The sequence below is a fragment of the Pezoporus flaviventris genome, unplaced genomic scaffold (genome assembly GCF_033815535.1).
Source record: "Pezoporus flaviventris isolate CSIRO_AGI_PZ_B2104156 unplaced genomic scaffold, CSIRO_AGI_Pfla_v1 ptg000013l, whole genome shotgun sequence".
Taxonomy (NCBI): domain Eukaryota; kingdom Metazoa; phylum Chordata; class Aves; order Psittaciformes; family Psittacidae; genus Pezoporus; species Pezoporus flaviventris.
This window is the reverse complement of record NW_026892561.1, coordinates 28,191,351-28,206,215: the sequence shown is the minus strand read 5'-3', so window position 1 is coordinate 28,206,215 and position 14,865 is coordinate 28,191,351. Positions and strand designations below refer to the sequence as shown.

General features: G+C 36.8%; 1 protein-coding gene across 14 annotated transcripts in view; it reads left to right on the top strand.

Annotated features, from left to right (window-relative positions):
* NAALADL2 (N-acetylated alpha-linked acidic dipeptidase like 2) overlaps positions 1-14,865 on the top strand; it is a 494,729-nt gene that overhangs the window by 466,544 nt on the left and 13,320 nt on the right. For 12 of the 14 annotated variants that reach the window (XM_061452509.1, XM_061452508.1, XM_061452511.1 and 9 more), the window contains 2 exons: positions 4,280-4,373; positions 11,653-11,851. In XM_061452509.1, coding sequence (XP_061308493.1) covers positions 4,280-4,373; positions 11,653-11,851 — 293 coding nt within the window. Of the gene's footprint in view, positions 1-4,279; positions 4,374-11,652; positions 11,852-14,865 lie in introns of those variants that run through there. The other 2 variants (XM_061452517.1, XM_061452518.1) reach the window with 2 other exon arrangements.

Below are 14,865 nucleotides of genomic sequence, written 5' to 3'. Positions count from 1 at the left end.
AGGGAATCTTATGCAGAGTTCTGTTGAATCTGTAGTGGGGAATATACATGGGTCTAATACAGTACCCCGTTACATTATTTGCTTTCTAATATTTGTCATGTTTTTGATAGATTAACTGCCACATGTATGCTAGTTTTGACTGAAAGTGCACAGGTATCAGTAGCGTAAACTATTGTTAATATACATAGAATAAAGTTATATATTAAACCCTGAAAATTACAGAATGCAGGAAGGATGAAAAAGTATGTTGCGCAGATATATGCTTGAAATTAAAAGGAGTTGCCACTGCACAATTCAGTTTTCAATTACTTGTGTAAAATTCATTCCAGGAGGTAAAACAGGAGTACAGCACTATCGAAGAGCAGTGTTCACAGAAGGATAAACATGTTGCTTTATCTGTTTCTTAAGTTATATTGTTTGTAACTTGGCATATGAAGAGATCTGAGATGTCTGGCTAGATTTTAGCACTAAAAATGTCTCAGAAGTACAGAGGTTTACTTAGTGTGCAGGCTACATATAGCACACAGTTTCAAATTCCACTAGATTTAAAAAATAAAAAAAAAACCCACAAAATTAAAAAAAAAAACAACACGCAAAATGAAAATCAAAAACCACAACAAAAAAAAAGACTGGCCTGTGAACTTCTGTGTTAAAGAAACTGCCTGTGCGCTGTATGCTGATGTTTATTCTAGCAGATTGATCTCTGTCATGCATAATATTTTCATGCCTACTAAATAGTAATAGTGAAATAGTAAATATGCATAATATGCTCTAAGTTAAAAGACCTTGAAAAAATGTTACCACAGTATAAAACTATTTTGAATATTCAGATTTATTTTGCAATATACATAGAATCATAGAATGGTTTGGGTTGGAAGGGACCTTAAAGATCATCTGGTTCCAACCCCCCCAGCCACAGGCAGGGACATCTACCACTAGACCAGGTTGCTCAAAGCCCTGTTCAACCTGGCCTTGAACACTGCCAGGGATGGCGTAACCACAGCTTCTCTGGGCAAACTGTTCCAGGGCATCACCACCCTCATAGTGAAGAACTGCAGTATAATTCTACAATTATTATGCTTTATATTAACATTTATCTATAAAGTAATTGGAAGTTCATTAAATACATTTTACTTTACTGAAGTAAACCCAAGTGCAGTAGAAACATTATTCATTTTTTTATTTAAATTTTATAGAAAAGAATTTCAGAATTAATTAGCATTTGAACTATTTTTTTTCTTTAGTCTTCATGATTGTACAAATTTTACATCCATTTTTGTGTGGTGTGTATATATTATTATGTATAAATTATTTGAGAAGTTGTCATTAGGGGATATAATGAGTCTTGTATGGGAATAAAATCCATTATTCTGCTTTAGTGTTTCACTTTATGAGAAAATTGTTGTCTTTACTCTTGCTAAGTTATTCTTGCTTTTAGTAATTCAACAGTAAGTCTGGACCGTTTTTCACCAGGGAAAAGGGGGCAGAAGCGTGTCTTTATTTTCCTTGTATATTCAGTGTTGTACTCGGGGGAATGGTATATCCAAAAATAAGACTATAAATAAGAAATCAGTAGCCTTTTCTGTCTTGCTGCATTATGTGGGCTTGATGTATGCTTCTGCAGCATTATTATTTACCCTGTTCAAATCAATGCTCTGAGCTTTGCTTTATGTGATTGATTTCTTCCAGATTAGACTAGGAAGTATATGATTTAATAAACACTGCTGTTACCTGTTTACTAACACACAAATATCTGCAGTATTACATTCAGAGATACTATAAAGTTTCCAAAATGTTTCAGTTAGTCATAAGATTTTTACAGTATAACTTTATTTGAATAGGAAAGAGAAAATAACTTTGGTCTTATGTAGGCAAAGCAAAATACAGTGGTTTGGAAGCAATGGAAATAAAGCCAGAACTTAAAAAAATTAAGCCAGATTCTGTCGAAGATAATGATGAAAAGGAAAGATGCGTACTAGAGTGTTCTCCTCTATAATGCCACTTTCATGCCTCAGGAAAGAAACATTTTTTCCATACTTTTGTGTTCTTAAATTTTGTGGTAAGAGATTGAAAAGTATCAGTAGCACTGCAGAAATGTTCTTGTCCCTCCCTAAAAAGTATCTCTGACTATGTCTCTCGCATTACTGTTTAGTGAAGGCTTTTGCAGAAATTAGGTGTCAGGGAAGAATTTGAATATTTCATGTGATATATAGTACTATTTAGGATTCAGTGAGTTTGGGATCTATATAGAATGCCTTCTCTTTAATAGGATGTTATTTCATTGCCACATTGCGTTTCCATAGCAACTTATTGGTTGTTAGTATTTTGGGCAGCTATAGCTTTGAAGAGTTCCATGGAGGAAGAGGAGGGATTCTGCATGGCATTTGGAAGATTAGAACCAGGTTTTTTACAGTTGCTTCTGAATGGATTCTGTGAACCTGGTTTGGATACAGTTTTGTACAGATTTGTCTTTGCCCTCGCAATTCTACTTTTTGTATTTCTGATATTCCTAAGAATATTCTCTATATTACTAAGCCAAATGTTTTCCAATGATTTTCAACCCAGAGACGTTTGTGAAAAATCACTGGTAGAAGACACAGTGCTCTTCAAGCAGTAATGGCCTGTGGAGTTGGGAATTTTTGAGAAAAGTTTCATGAGAGGTTAGCAGTGTAACATTTTAGCACAGGTGTTCAAACAGTATTTTTCAGTCTTCCTTCAAGTACACTCTTAGTTCTTTAGTTTTCCTGATAACAGCCTGACATCATTATTCTTCTCTATTTTTTTCTCATTGTATGTATGATAAGGGTTTGTTTGGTTTTTTTTCATGCCTTGTGCAGTATTGTATTTTATAGAGGTAAATCTCAATAGCTTCACGGTATGTCCCTGCTCAGATGTAGGTTGCAGCCTGATATACAGCATGTTCCCTCATTCTCTGTACCCAAATAAGTCTGTGGCCAGGTCATTCCTTTAATACTTTCTGAAAAATGTTGTTGGGGTTCTGTTAATCTTTCTCCAGGAAGCTCGTATTTCAGATATTATACCCTGTTTTCATCCACTTCCCTGGGAGATGGTTTTCATTTTCAATTGCTGTAGTATTGTTTTTAATATTCCTTAGGATTGCTGTCTTTTCCTGCTACTTTTTATTGTGAAATTAAAATGCTACTTTTCACACAGCAACTACCATATTGCTTTTGAAGAATAGATATTATTATAATCCCCCCCCCAACACCTTGGGAAGTATTGTACAATATGGGTTTTTTCAGTCCACGTTTTTTATCAACACGATCATCATCACCTGCAGCTATCACTCCATTTTAGATCACAGCCCTACAGGTATTTTTTCCCTTTTGCAATCTCAAGATATGAAGAAGATGAATGAAAGCTTCTTGCATGTTTTTGTCACTGTGTTTTTATAGCTCCCATGAACAGTGCTGGACTTGGCAGCCTAGAGACTGAAATCCTCTGTTTAATCACAGGCTAGGTATAGTTCAGCAGAAAGACATATTTCTATACACAGCCCCTGTAGCATATCTAAGCCCTGAGCTGGAGAGCCGATCTTCTATAAGTGAAAAAAAGCACTCAGGCTAGTCAGTCCTTGGCCTTATCTCTGGAGCTGTTGAAAAGAAGCATTCATGCCATTGAGTTTCATGACAGGTGTTAATGTCTAGTCTGGAGCAGACTGAGAGTTCCCTGTCACTCATTTGGGAATTTCTTTCTGTAAGTTACTGAGAGAAGGTAGTGTTCTGTCCAGTTTGGAAGCTGTACATCTGTGTGCATTATGTTGTCAAATATCTCTTCAAAGGCATTAGGTTTTCAGGTCAGTTTACCTTCAGCCATGGACTTGACCTGAAGCTCATTTATGTCTATGATTTTTTTACTTTTTATTGTTACTTGGGTGAACTCTCAAAATCCCATAGCTGAAACTAAGTAAAATAATAAACCTTACTCCTGTTTTTAGAATGTTGAAATGTTTTATTTGACAACAAGGCAAAAAAAGACCCTTCAGAGACTCCTGCAGTAACCTAGGTCCACAGAAATAGTACTGCAGAGAATTCTTGTGTGGGGTCATAAACTGTAATCTCTTAACATCTTTTAATGTTGAAATAGAAAGACAATGATCTAGGTCATATTCTTTTTCACAAAGATGTGTTTATGGGGTTTTATTAATTTTCCCTGAAAATCCAACATAATGAAAGTATGTGCTGCTCCAGAAGAAGTGCTGGCTATTAAATCTGATAGAAATTATTTGACTGTTTGTTGGGTTTTTTGTCTTTTTCAGCTAACAGGACAAGTGACTTTGCAAATTGCCAATGAACCAGTTTTGCCGTTTAATGCCCTCGACATCGCGTTAGAGGTTCAGAACAGTCTTAAAGGTAATTCTTGGTAGAGGAATATTGTTAACATTCATACTGAGAAAAAAAGGAAAAAAAAAAGGGATCATTTACTCCGTGATACGGATTTTCAATTTCCACTTGAATGGTAGCCAGTGTTTTCTGCCAATGTCATTATGTTACGTTAAATAAAACACAGGTTTTGTTACTAAATAAAAAAAAAAAAGGTTATATTTCTTCTGCTAGTTAAGCAGTAATTAGTATTAAAAATCTCATAATTACAGTCAAAGATAACAACCTCTGTCACAACTTGATTTTAATTCCCTTCAAGGCTTTGTTCAGTACAAGCAAGAGAAGGTTTCTAATCCTGTTGCCATTTGGCTCCTTAATTTTCACAGTCATCTTCCTTGTCTGGTCATTCCATTAACTCACCTTGTTGGCAAGGTATGCTAACCTTTCTCCTTTCTCAGGCATGATGAAGCATATTAATTTACTAATACTTATTGTTTGAGTTGATTAAGCACTGAGACCATGGAAACTCTGTATTTGAAATTGATCTTCATAATTTTGGGACAGGGGGTTGGGTTTAGTGAGACAGACCTGAAAGTTCCTAATCAGAAAGTAAACAGAAATTACAGGTAATTTGGAAATGATGCAGGTGTAATTCTCATAGGCTCTGGATTTGGCACAGTTTGCTAGGTGTAGAATGAATATCCTGATATAAGACTGCTTCATCAAGATTGTGGATGTATTACTAATATTCCTGTGTTAGCTTCTCATTTCTGGCTCATTCCATTGCCTTGCAGCCTTCTACGACTTCATAAAAGAACAAGCATCCCTTTGCTTCTGGGGCCTCTTTTTTTGTTGTGGTTTGTTTTCTTTCTGGAGATTTTTGGGTTGTTGGTTTTTTTTTCCCTACAGTTGATACAAAAATGTTGATATGTTATAAGGAGCTAAGCCCATTGCATGTTAAGTGATACATCCTCTGCTACTGTCAAGACTACAAAAGAACAATAAACCTTCTTGTAATCAATTATGAAAAGAATATGTCTTAGTTCCAGTCCTGAGCATTAAGAAGGTAAAGCAGGTCTAGGTTCTAACATTGTCCAGTATCACTCATCCAGAGCTTTCTCCTTCAGTATCATCTGCCCTCCTCCTCCCATTCTGTCCCTTTTTCCTTAGTTTCCTAGTATCTTAGTGTATACAAGTAGTATCTAGCTCTTCTTCTCTTTCTAAGTGACTAGTTGAAAGTATGACAGATGTGGAGAGCTCATAAGAAGCTTAGTCCTTGGAGATTAAATATGACGATAATTGAGCTGCCAAACTCTAATGTTATTCCTTTAATGTGTACAAACTCAGATATTTCACAATCCAGTATTCTCATTAGAATTCAGTGAACTTAAAAGGTACATCCCTGACAAGTACCCCCATAAAATTTGAAAGACTGCTCCAAAGCCCGTTCTTGTTACGTAGCAGAAAAGCATGATATATAAAACCATGTTGTTATTTTCCTCATCTCCAGTTAAGTCTCTGGTACACATTACCTGCAGTGTGCTAATGCCTATCAAAAATATTTTTTCAATATATAAATCTATGGAATTTGATCTGTGAAATAAAGATATAAGTGCTATAAAATCACACCAAAACTTTATTTATAGTTTAGCAGAGTGTGAAATCGTATCTCAATCTCACAGATATTTTGCAATCTTGAGGGGCATCCCCTGCCTTTCATACTCTCCCTACAGTATAAAGTATCACTTTTCTGTAATACACATTCATAAAAGTATGATGCCTTTTTTTTTAATCTTTGCCATCCATCATTGTCAAGACCTAGGAGTCCATAGGCTAGCATTGGTTTGGAATCGTTGAGCATACAAAAACACAAGTAACTTTAGCTCTGTTGTGCCATATAAACGTTGGTTTATTTCAGCCTAAACACGGCAGGGAATGATGATCAGCTGGTATTTCTTCAGCTGAACATGAGATGCCTGCTATTGTTTTTCCTTTTTGCTCTTTTGAGTAACAGGAAATGGTTTAAACTGACTTTTTTCTTCTAACTTCAGTTAGATGATTTACCTCAACCACTTCAAGGGAAGGAAAATTATTTTCTAGGCTGTGGGGCCAACAGGATATATTTTGTCACAGCTGTTCACTTTGGAGTTTTATTTAATTACTTTTCTCATGACTTTCATGTCTCGTCTATCTCTGACTTGTGTCAAATAACAGTTTATTGTCATTTTGGAAACCAGTAAGACAGTGTCTTTTTTCTGTTTACTTAACTGAGAATTTATATTTTTTAACACGGTTCATGAACTTCTTCATTCTTCAAAAGGTTTTATATTGTCTGAGATTTCCAGTTCAAAATTGCATTGTCTTAGTAAACTATTTCCTTCTCCAACTCGGTGGAAACTGCAAATGTAAAAAAGGTGAAAGGAAATCCACACAACATGCCAGAAGTTTTTTTTCATTAGGTTTAGTTTTGTGCCTCTTGGATCTGGTTCGGTCAATCACTTAAACACAGATTTTATGCCTGTTGGATTTTCTTACATTCCTGAAGTTAAATCATTTGTGTAAATACTTGAGTCATAGTTTTGCAGTCTCCTGGATGTCCTCACCAAAGGATGCATGTGTCTTAATATGTGTTAATACTGCATTTATTTATGTTTCCAAAGGGTTTAATTCCATGATGTGGTGGGTGTCTGTATTGTTAGCTCTGTTAAATTCAATGGGATGTTACTCAGCACTTTATAAACCGTTTATTACACTCAGGATAGGCTGGATGGCAGGTTATAGGGCAATGTCATCCACAGTGTGTTTACATCTGTCTTGATGCCTGTTCCTGTTACAGATGTAACATGGCTATTAAGCAACATGTGTTCTCTCTTGCACACACCAGAACTCTTGGAAACAATCTACTGCTTTTGGTTTTACTTGAAAAGAAGGATTCTGACTGGAGAGACTTTTTGTGCATCTGCTCATGGTCTGATGTTTAATAGTAAACCTTATGGTCCTAAATAATATGAGATGGCTTCCAAGACTCAAATCCAGATCCCCAGGGCTATTCAGGCTGTTATCTCTCTGATGACAGATGTGATATTTTAGAGAAATTCATAAATAGGAGACAGTTTGAAATATTATCTACACATGGCAGTTGAGCAGTGTTTGAGCCTTTCATACATTTAAAATCAACACCCGCTGCAACTTGAATTAAATACGAGAATATCTCACTAGGCCTTGCATGCTATGAAAACCCAATTTATCTTTTGAGGTAGGGTGCAGACAAGATGTCAAATCTGATGTGTCAAGGATACAAATGGTACTTTTAAGCACTTCAGGAGAAGTATTTTGTATGCATATGCAATTACAAATGTATAAGCATTTGTATACAAGTATTTTGATTATATGTAAGCATTTTTATTCAAAACATACACATACTACGCACTAAATGCTTATAGGACTGTGCAGTCTGGACTTGCTCCTTGTAGCCTGTCTTGGACTGGATTAGAGCCTCTTCAAAATTTAGTATGTTTTACAGCAGGCTTCAGGGTTGATGATGGAGGTGTCAAAGTGTCTCATTAAAAGCCCTTCTGTACCTTTGCACTTGCCTGAATCAGCAATAACAAGTTCAATCTCACAATTTACAAAAATAAAGGTAACCAGGTTTGATACTAGCTGTGTCTGTCTCTTAAGTGCTGTTGGCTGTAGGAGTCGATACCATTCATAATTACAAATCCCTGGGCCCACCTAGACTCATGCAGACCTTTCGGAAATTGATACCTATTGCCCCAGCCTTAGACTGTAGCTGAGTAGCACCAGGCAAATGTGCTAAGATACTTTTAACTGCCGTCAAAGTTTTCTGTAGCTGGTAAGCAAATTAGATGAACTGTAAGCATCTCTCGTGTGCTAGCTGAGAGAGGCTGTCCTGGTTTCAGCTGGGATAGAGTTCATTTTCTTTCTAGTAGCTGGTGCAGTGCTGTGTTTCAGCTTTAGTCTAAGAACAACACTCATAACACACTGATGTTTTCGTTGTTGCTCAGGAGTGCTTGCCACAATCAAGGACTTTTCAGTCTCTCATGCTCTGCCAGCAAGGAGGGGCACAAGGCGGCAGGAGAGAGCAGAGACAGGACACGTGAACCAAACTAAGCAAAGGGGTGTTCCATACCGCAGCACATCATGCTGGGTATATAAACTGGGGGGAGTTACCCGGAAGCAACTGGTCACTGGTCTGGTCAGGCTGGGTATCAGTCAGCAGATGGTGAGCAATTGTATTGTACATCACTTGTGTTTATTGTTTTTTGTTTTCTTCCATTCCCCTTTTAGTTTTGTTTTCTCCCCTTGTTATTTCTTTTCTTGTTCTTATTAGTAGTGTAGTAGTATTACACTGTACTTCAGTTATTAAACTGTTCTTATCTCAACCCACTGGGTTTGCAGTTTTTCACTTCTCCTCCCCATCCCACCCAGGGGGAAAGGGAGGGGTGAATGAGTGGCTGCATGGAGATGGGTTACTGGCTGGGTTTAACCCACGACAGAGGCCTATGAAGACAAATTAAGTATGGGTGAGATTTTCTGGTTTTCCCTGTACACAGAGCACAAGGGCTGTAATTTAAAGCTTTTTGGCTGAACGATGTCAGTTGTGTGTTGCTTCCTATCAGTTAGGCCCTTTCTTCTCCCCAGAATGGATGTTTTACAGATGTTACAGCAGCTGTAGTGCTTGGAGTGATAATAGTAGGCAGTGCTGGCAGAAGTCTAAAAATAATCTGGTTTATGAGAAGCCATTTCCAGGAAAGTCAGCATGACTTTCCACAGCCCTGGCACAACCCATACATTTCAAAATATCCGTCTAAACTCTCCATCCTTAGAAAAATCAATAGAGAAACATTTCGCTGTCATTTACTTGATGGCTGCATAGTCATTGCCTACAGCTGTCTGCTAGTCTTCCATTTGGCATCATTTTACCTGCTTGACCGCATTTCCCTGATCTTTTAGGGTGCTTTTCAGAGTTACTTTCCCATCTGTCTGCATTGTTCAGGAAGGTTCCCTTATTACTGTTCGCACCCATTACTCTTGACTGCTACAGAGGTGAAAAATGCAATAGTTAGTTGTCTGCATGTATGACAGAAATATGTTCTTTGCCATGTGACACTGACAGCTTGTCTTGAGTATCCTTTCAAGGATGTTATATGTTAGTACTGGCAAACCTTTCATCACCCTTTGAAAAACAAACAAACATGGAAAAATGCATTTTCCATAGACAAAGTATTTGCTGCTGAAGGAAAAGATGAACATCTGTTCTGTATCAGTAGGCCATATATGTTTTAGCAGCTGTGTACAAAGTCATCAGTAACTTCATCGAATCATAGAATAGTTTGGGTTGGAGGGGACTGTTGAAGGTCATCTGGTCCAGCCTTCTTGCAATGAGCAGGGACATCTTCAATCAGAACAAGTTGCTCAGAGCCCCGTCCAACCTGGCCTTGAACACTTCCAGGGGTGGGGCATCTTCCACCTCTTTGGGCAATCTGCTCCAGTGTTTTACCACCCTTGTAAAAAATATTTTCCTTGTATCTAGTCTAATTCTCCCATCTTTTAGTTGAAAACCATTACCCCTTGTCCTATTGCAACAGGCTCTGCTAAAAAGTTTGTCTCCATGTTTCTTATAAGCCCTTTTTGAATATTGAAAGATGACAGTAAAGTCTGCCTGGAGCCTTCTCTTCTCCGGGCTCACTCTGTATTGACATGCAAAATAATATTTTGCAACATGCCTTTTTAATGATAATCTCTTTGAAAAGAGACTTGTAACAACACCAGATTAGTTTGCTTGGACAGTAGCTGTCATGGTAGCAAAATTGAAGCTGATGGCAACATATTCTTTGCACTATACATGTCTGTGGATTTATGTTTCGGCCTCCTTTAGGGCACTTTCTGCAAAGCTTTCCCATTCAGATTTTTCACTGGCAGGCCTGATCATCCAATTTCGCAGAGCATGAAAAGTCTTCCTAGTGAATACAGCAACACACTGTAGCTAATCCTGAATTTGCAAGCTAATCAAAACCTGAAGCACTTTTCTCTCTCTCTTACATGAAAACACATGTTCACATGCATGGTGAGCCAGTGTCATGCCTTCAGCTGCTGATTTGTCTGTGCTCAGTCTCCTGTAGGTACTCATAGGCAAGTGCATTCATACCAGAGGGCACAAACACAATTTAAAGATGTTACTCTTGAGCAGTAATTTTCATAAGAGCAATCAGTTACACAGGAAAAGCTTTTGTACTCAATGTCTGTAAAAATAAATATCTATTTGGAGAAACCTGTTTCTGAATAAAATCCAGTTACATTTAGCAAGTGTAATGAAATTCAACAGTGTAATTCTCTGTTCAAGAATATACATACACTTGAGTCACTTTCTTGTACTTGCAATGTTATTTATTTAACAACTAAACAGCAATTTTAGATGATTCATCATGATTCATATTGGAGACAAAAAGACAAAGAATACAAAATACAATAAAGTGGCGGTCAAGTGAAATAACACTTGCAAGTTTATTTTCTCTGTAGAAGTATCACAAGCTGGTTTAAGACATTGTTAAAGCATTATTTTATTTAAGAATCATTTGCACTTCCACTCCCAGCTTCTCAACTTGAGAAAAGTGTAAATCACAGTTGCCCTTAGTAGTGAAGTTCAGTATGTCGCGGTAAAAACTACTGATGGCCTCAAAGCTGCGTCCTTAGCTCTCAGTGGTAACACTAGCCATAGACACTTGCACGTTTCGTACTTAAGTATTAAAAAGGGGCTTGATTATTAGTTTTATAAAGAGTTTTTGGCTTACAGTGTGATATAGAGTGCTTTTTACTTGGAACAGTAAAGTAAAATCTATTGGTTTAGGGGAAAAATACTTGCTATGGAGAAGAAGTGAGAGAGATTTACAGGATTTTTATGTTTAAAAGGGTGGTCCGGTGGTTGGCTTCATTTCCAAATACAGAGTACATATTTTCCCTTCATCTCACCTTCCCTATTGAAAAGGCATAGCTGACATTTAAGACTGTTTATATAATCAGAATAAAAATTACAAGTAATTCCTCATAGCTTATTAGATCTTAAAACATCACAGCCCAAATTGATCATCTTTGAAAAATAGATCAGATCATATTTGAAATATAGATCATTATGCACAATGATCTATGACTTTCCTCAATTCATTACATAATGCTCACAAGGGAAAAGAAGCTTGGGTTTTAATTGGACTATTAATTTTGACTTGTAAGCTAGAGTAATAAGTGATGTTCTCTGAATCACTGGAAACTGTCTTGCTCTTACTGTTTCTAGGTGATGAAGCAGACATTCCTCAGTTACTTGCAGTGGCATCACGTCTGAGGGACACCGCAGAACTGTTCCAATCTGATGAGATGCGCCCAGCTAATGACCCAAAGGAGCGAGCTCCTATCAGAGTGAGGATGCTCAATGATGTGCTACAAAGCCTGGAGAAAAGCTTCCTGATTCATCGAGCTCCTCCAGGACTCTACAGGTATGGTGCTCAATGCATTCTTCATTTGAGCAAAAGCAGTAATCTCGCATTGCTTGGTTTTCAAAACTGTCATGCTTTTTAAAAACATAAATCTGAGGATCCAAGACTAAAGCTTTTGTTTCCTATGTCATCCTTTCTGTAAAAACATTAATTCATTACAATACAAGAAGTCATTAAAATGCAGCACTGTAGCATTTCTGTCATGACATCACTGCTAACAAGATGTACATTGTGATGGCAGCTCAAGCAGCATGACAGATACTTGTGTTAGTACAGTAAGCTTTCAGAAGAAGAAAATATTTGAAGTCTAATACTGCTTGACAAGCTCCATCTATATTTTATTTAAAACTTTTTACAGTTCATTGAAGATTCAGAATTATACAAGATACTGTGTAGCATTATTTAACATAATTAATTATATAGCAGTGCTCTTGGGTGCATTTCAACCAGTCCAAGGCAGTAAAGTGGAGTGAATTTGTCAGTCACCATTCATAACATCCTGGTTAGAATTATTCTCCAATATGTAGTTAGCTGCACTATTCAGGTTGACTCTAAGAAGTCAAAATCATTCTATCTTCCACTTTCTAAGAAAGAAGGCTACAGGTCTGTATCTCTTACCATAGATACCTCTAAAAAAAAAAAAAAAACAAAAAACTTACAATCGCCTAAAAAAAGTTAGAAAAGCAAGAACTGGAGAAGCCTGCTCTGAATAATGACTGGCCCTCTGGCTGTTCAGGAGAAGTAGTAAAGCGTGGGCACGTGCTTCAGTACAAACAGTCCAAAGCACTGCACTGCAGCCCATTGATGTAGTGTTTCATAGCTTGACCCCAAGGATATGTTTTGAATGGGCTATTGAGCGAGGGTGTGTATGTGGGCTGTTTGACTTCACGAAGCCTACTGGGAGTATACATACACAGGAGACAGACAGGGGCCAGGACACAGAACTGAGTGAAGCATCTATGTTATTTAGAAATATAAATGTATGTGCAACCAAACCAAACTTATGTAATAAACTGGTACTTTGTTGCAATTGATGGGAAAAATTGTCGAATGTGTTGTGCAAATGGTTGTTTCAAGTGGGCACAAAATAGACAGGTGATAGAGAAAGACTGTGGAAGAAAAGCAGAAAGTGACAGCATCAAGAGGAAGAGATTCCAAGCATTAGGAATGGCATAAAACAAATGCAGCCATCTTTTAAGAAAAAAACAGACAAAAAAAAAAATCACTATAGCTATAATAAATAAAATTTAACAGTGATATTTGGGGAGGGACTAATTGGCATCCCAGCTGTGATTGGATTTATAATATAAAAAAATAAATCAAAATGTGATTAAATAAAGTCTAATATTCCACATTTAGCACTGCTATCTTTCTTGTCTGAACTGGTACAGTGTTGCAAAGGGTCCATAAAACTGAATAGTGTAATGTACTGTGTCTGTATGCATCAAAACCACACATTGTAGAATGTGTCCCGGTTCTGTATTTAAAAAAATAAATTCTGCCAAAACTTAGGGTTCCAGTAAGAAAGCTTTTTGAGGTCTTCCAATATTTAAATTCTTGCACTATTTGTGGTATTAAGTTTGTTATTCACAAGATGTAATTGCTAGATATGCAGCAAATATGTGGATTAAATTTTTCACCTTCCTGCTCTCAACAGTACTTCACTGCAGGGCACAGTATTCAGCCTGGCAAAGTCGATAGTGTAGAAGTGAAAGTTTTGTAATTTTTCCCATCTCGATTTCATTAAATTTGATACAAGGTTTAGCAGTAGATGATAAGGTTACTGTAGTTTGTGGAAAAACATTTGATTTGACGTTACTCTGAATTATTTTGCCTAATGTCGACTAGAGTATGTAATAGCAGAGTACACCTTGTGTATCATCATCATTTAGACACTTATTTTAAAAGAATGCATTCTTTGTACTGTGCCAAGGTGTATAACTGTAGTGTAAATTTACCTTTAATGCAGACAGAATCGAGGACAGTGATAGACTTCTGATTTACTTTCCTGCCATTAAAAACCTGTAGTACAGTTTCTTCCCAGAAACAAAACCCCAACATCTAATGATATGTCTTTATTTATTTTTTGCTTTTTAGGAATTCAAAGTCCTTCTGTTAATTGATACAGACATAGATTTTATGTTCTGAAGCTGTAATTGTATGACAGCAACATTAGAAGTACTTTAAAAAAACTGATGTAATTTTTTTTCCTTGTATAACATTAGGCTCTTATTTTTGTAATTTGATAAAGAAAAACAAATGAAAAAATCAGTGTCACAGCCAGGACCTTGTATGCTGTATTTCATCCCAGTCAGAAGATTGACAGGCGAGTTATAAACCCCTGAAATAGTGGTTTATAATGGAAATGCTGGCAGCCCTTTAACTATAGCAGCGCAAGCAGTGCAGCAATAAATACTATGCTTCATCTGTAAACAGAAATTTAGGATGCAGTCTGCAGCCTTGACCTTCAGGCTCCAACTGTGTTTAGATCATTAAGATTCCATAAATACTGTAATTTAGAGCCTTCTGAAGGAAGAATTTGTGTGCACAGTAAAGCACGTATTCTTCATGAAAAAAATGATTGCTTCCTGTATACCCATTTGGACTCATTCTCAACCTCAATCAAAGTACTTGACAAATTTGCTGAAGCTTAGACATCATTTTTAGGCTTGTGTTTGTCCTAATTCACAGCTCTCTGTATCTGTACTGTTTTCTCTTCTAGAACTTGAATTAAAAAAGAAGGTGGATTTTTTTTTTTCTTTATTGCAGGCAGTGGGTTTCAACCTACTTCTGCTTGTCCACTACAGGGAAACCAGTATAGCTTTCTATTTTATTCTTTTTTGTATGGTCTGTACACACACTGATCCAGCTGTAGTCTGGTACTGTATGTGTGAACTTAAAAAAATACATGTGTTATTCCAGTGAGTATCATAGGGCAATATTTGGCCACAATTGATGCATTTTTCATCTAGAATGAGCAATAAAAATATTAACAGTTACTAACAGAATTCAAA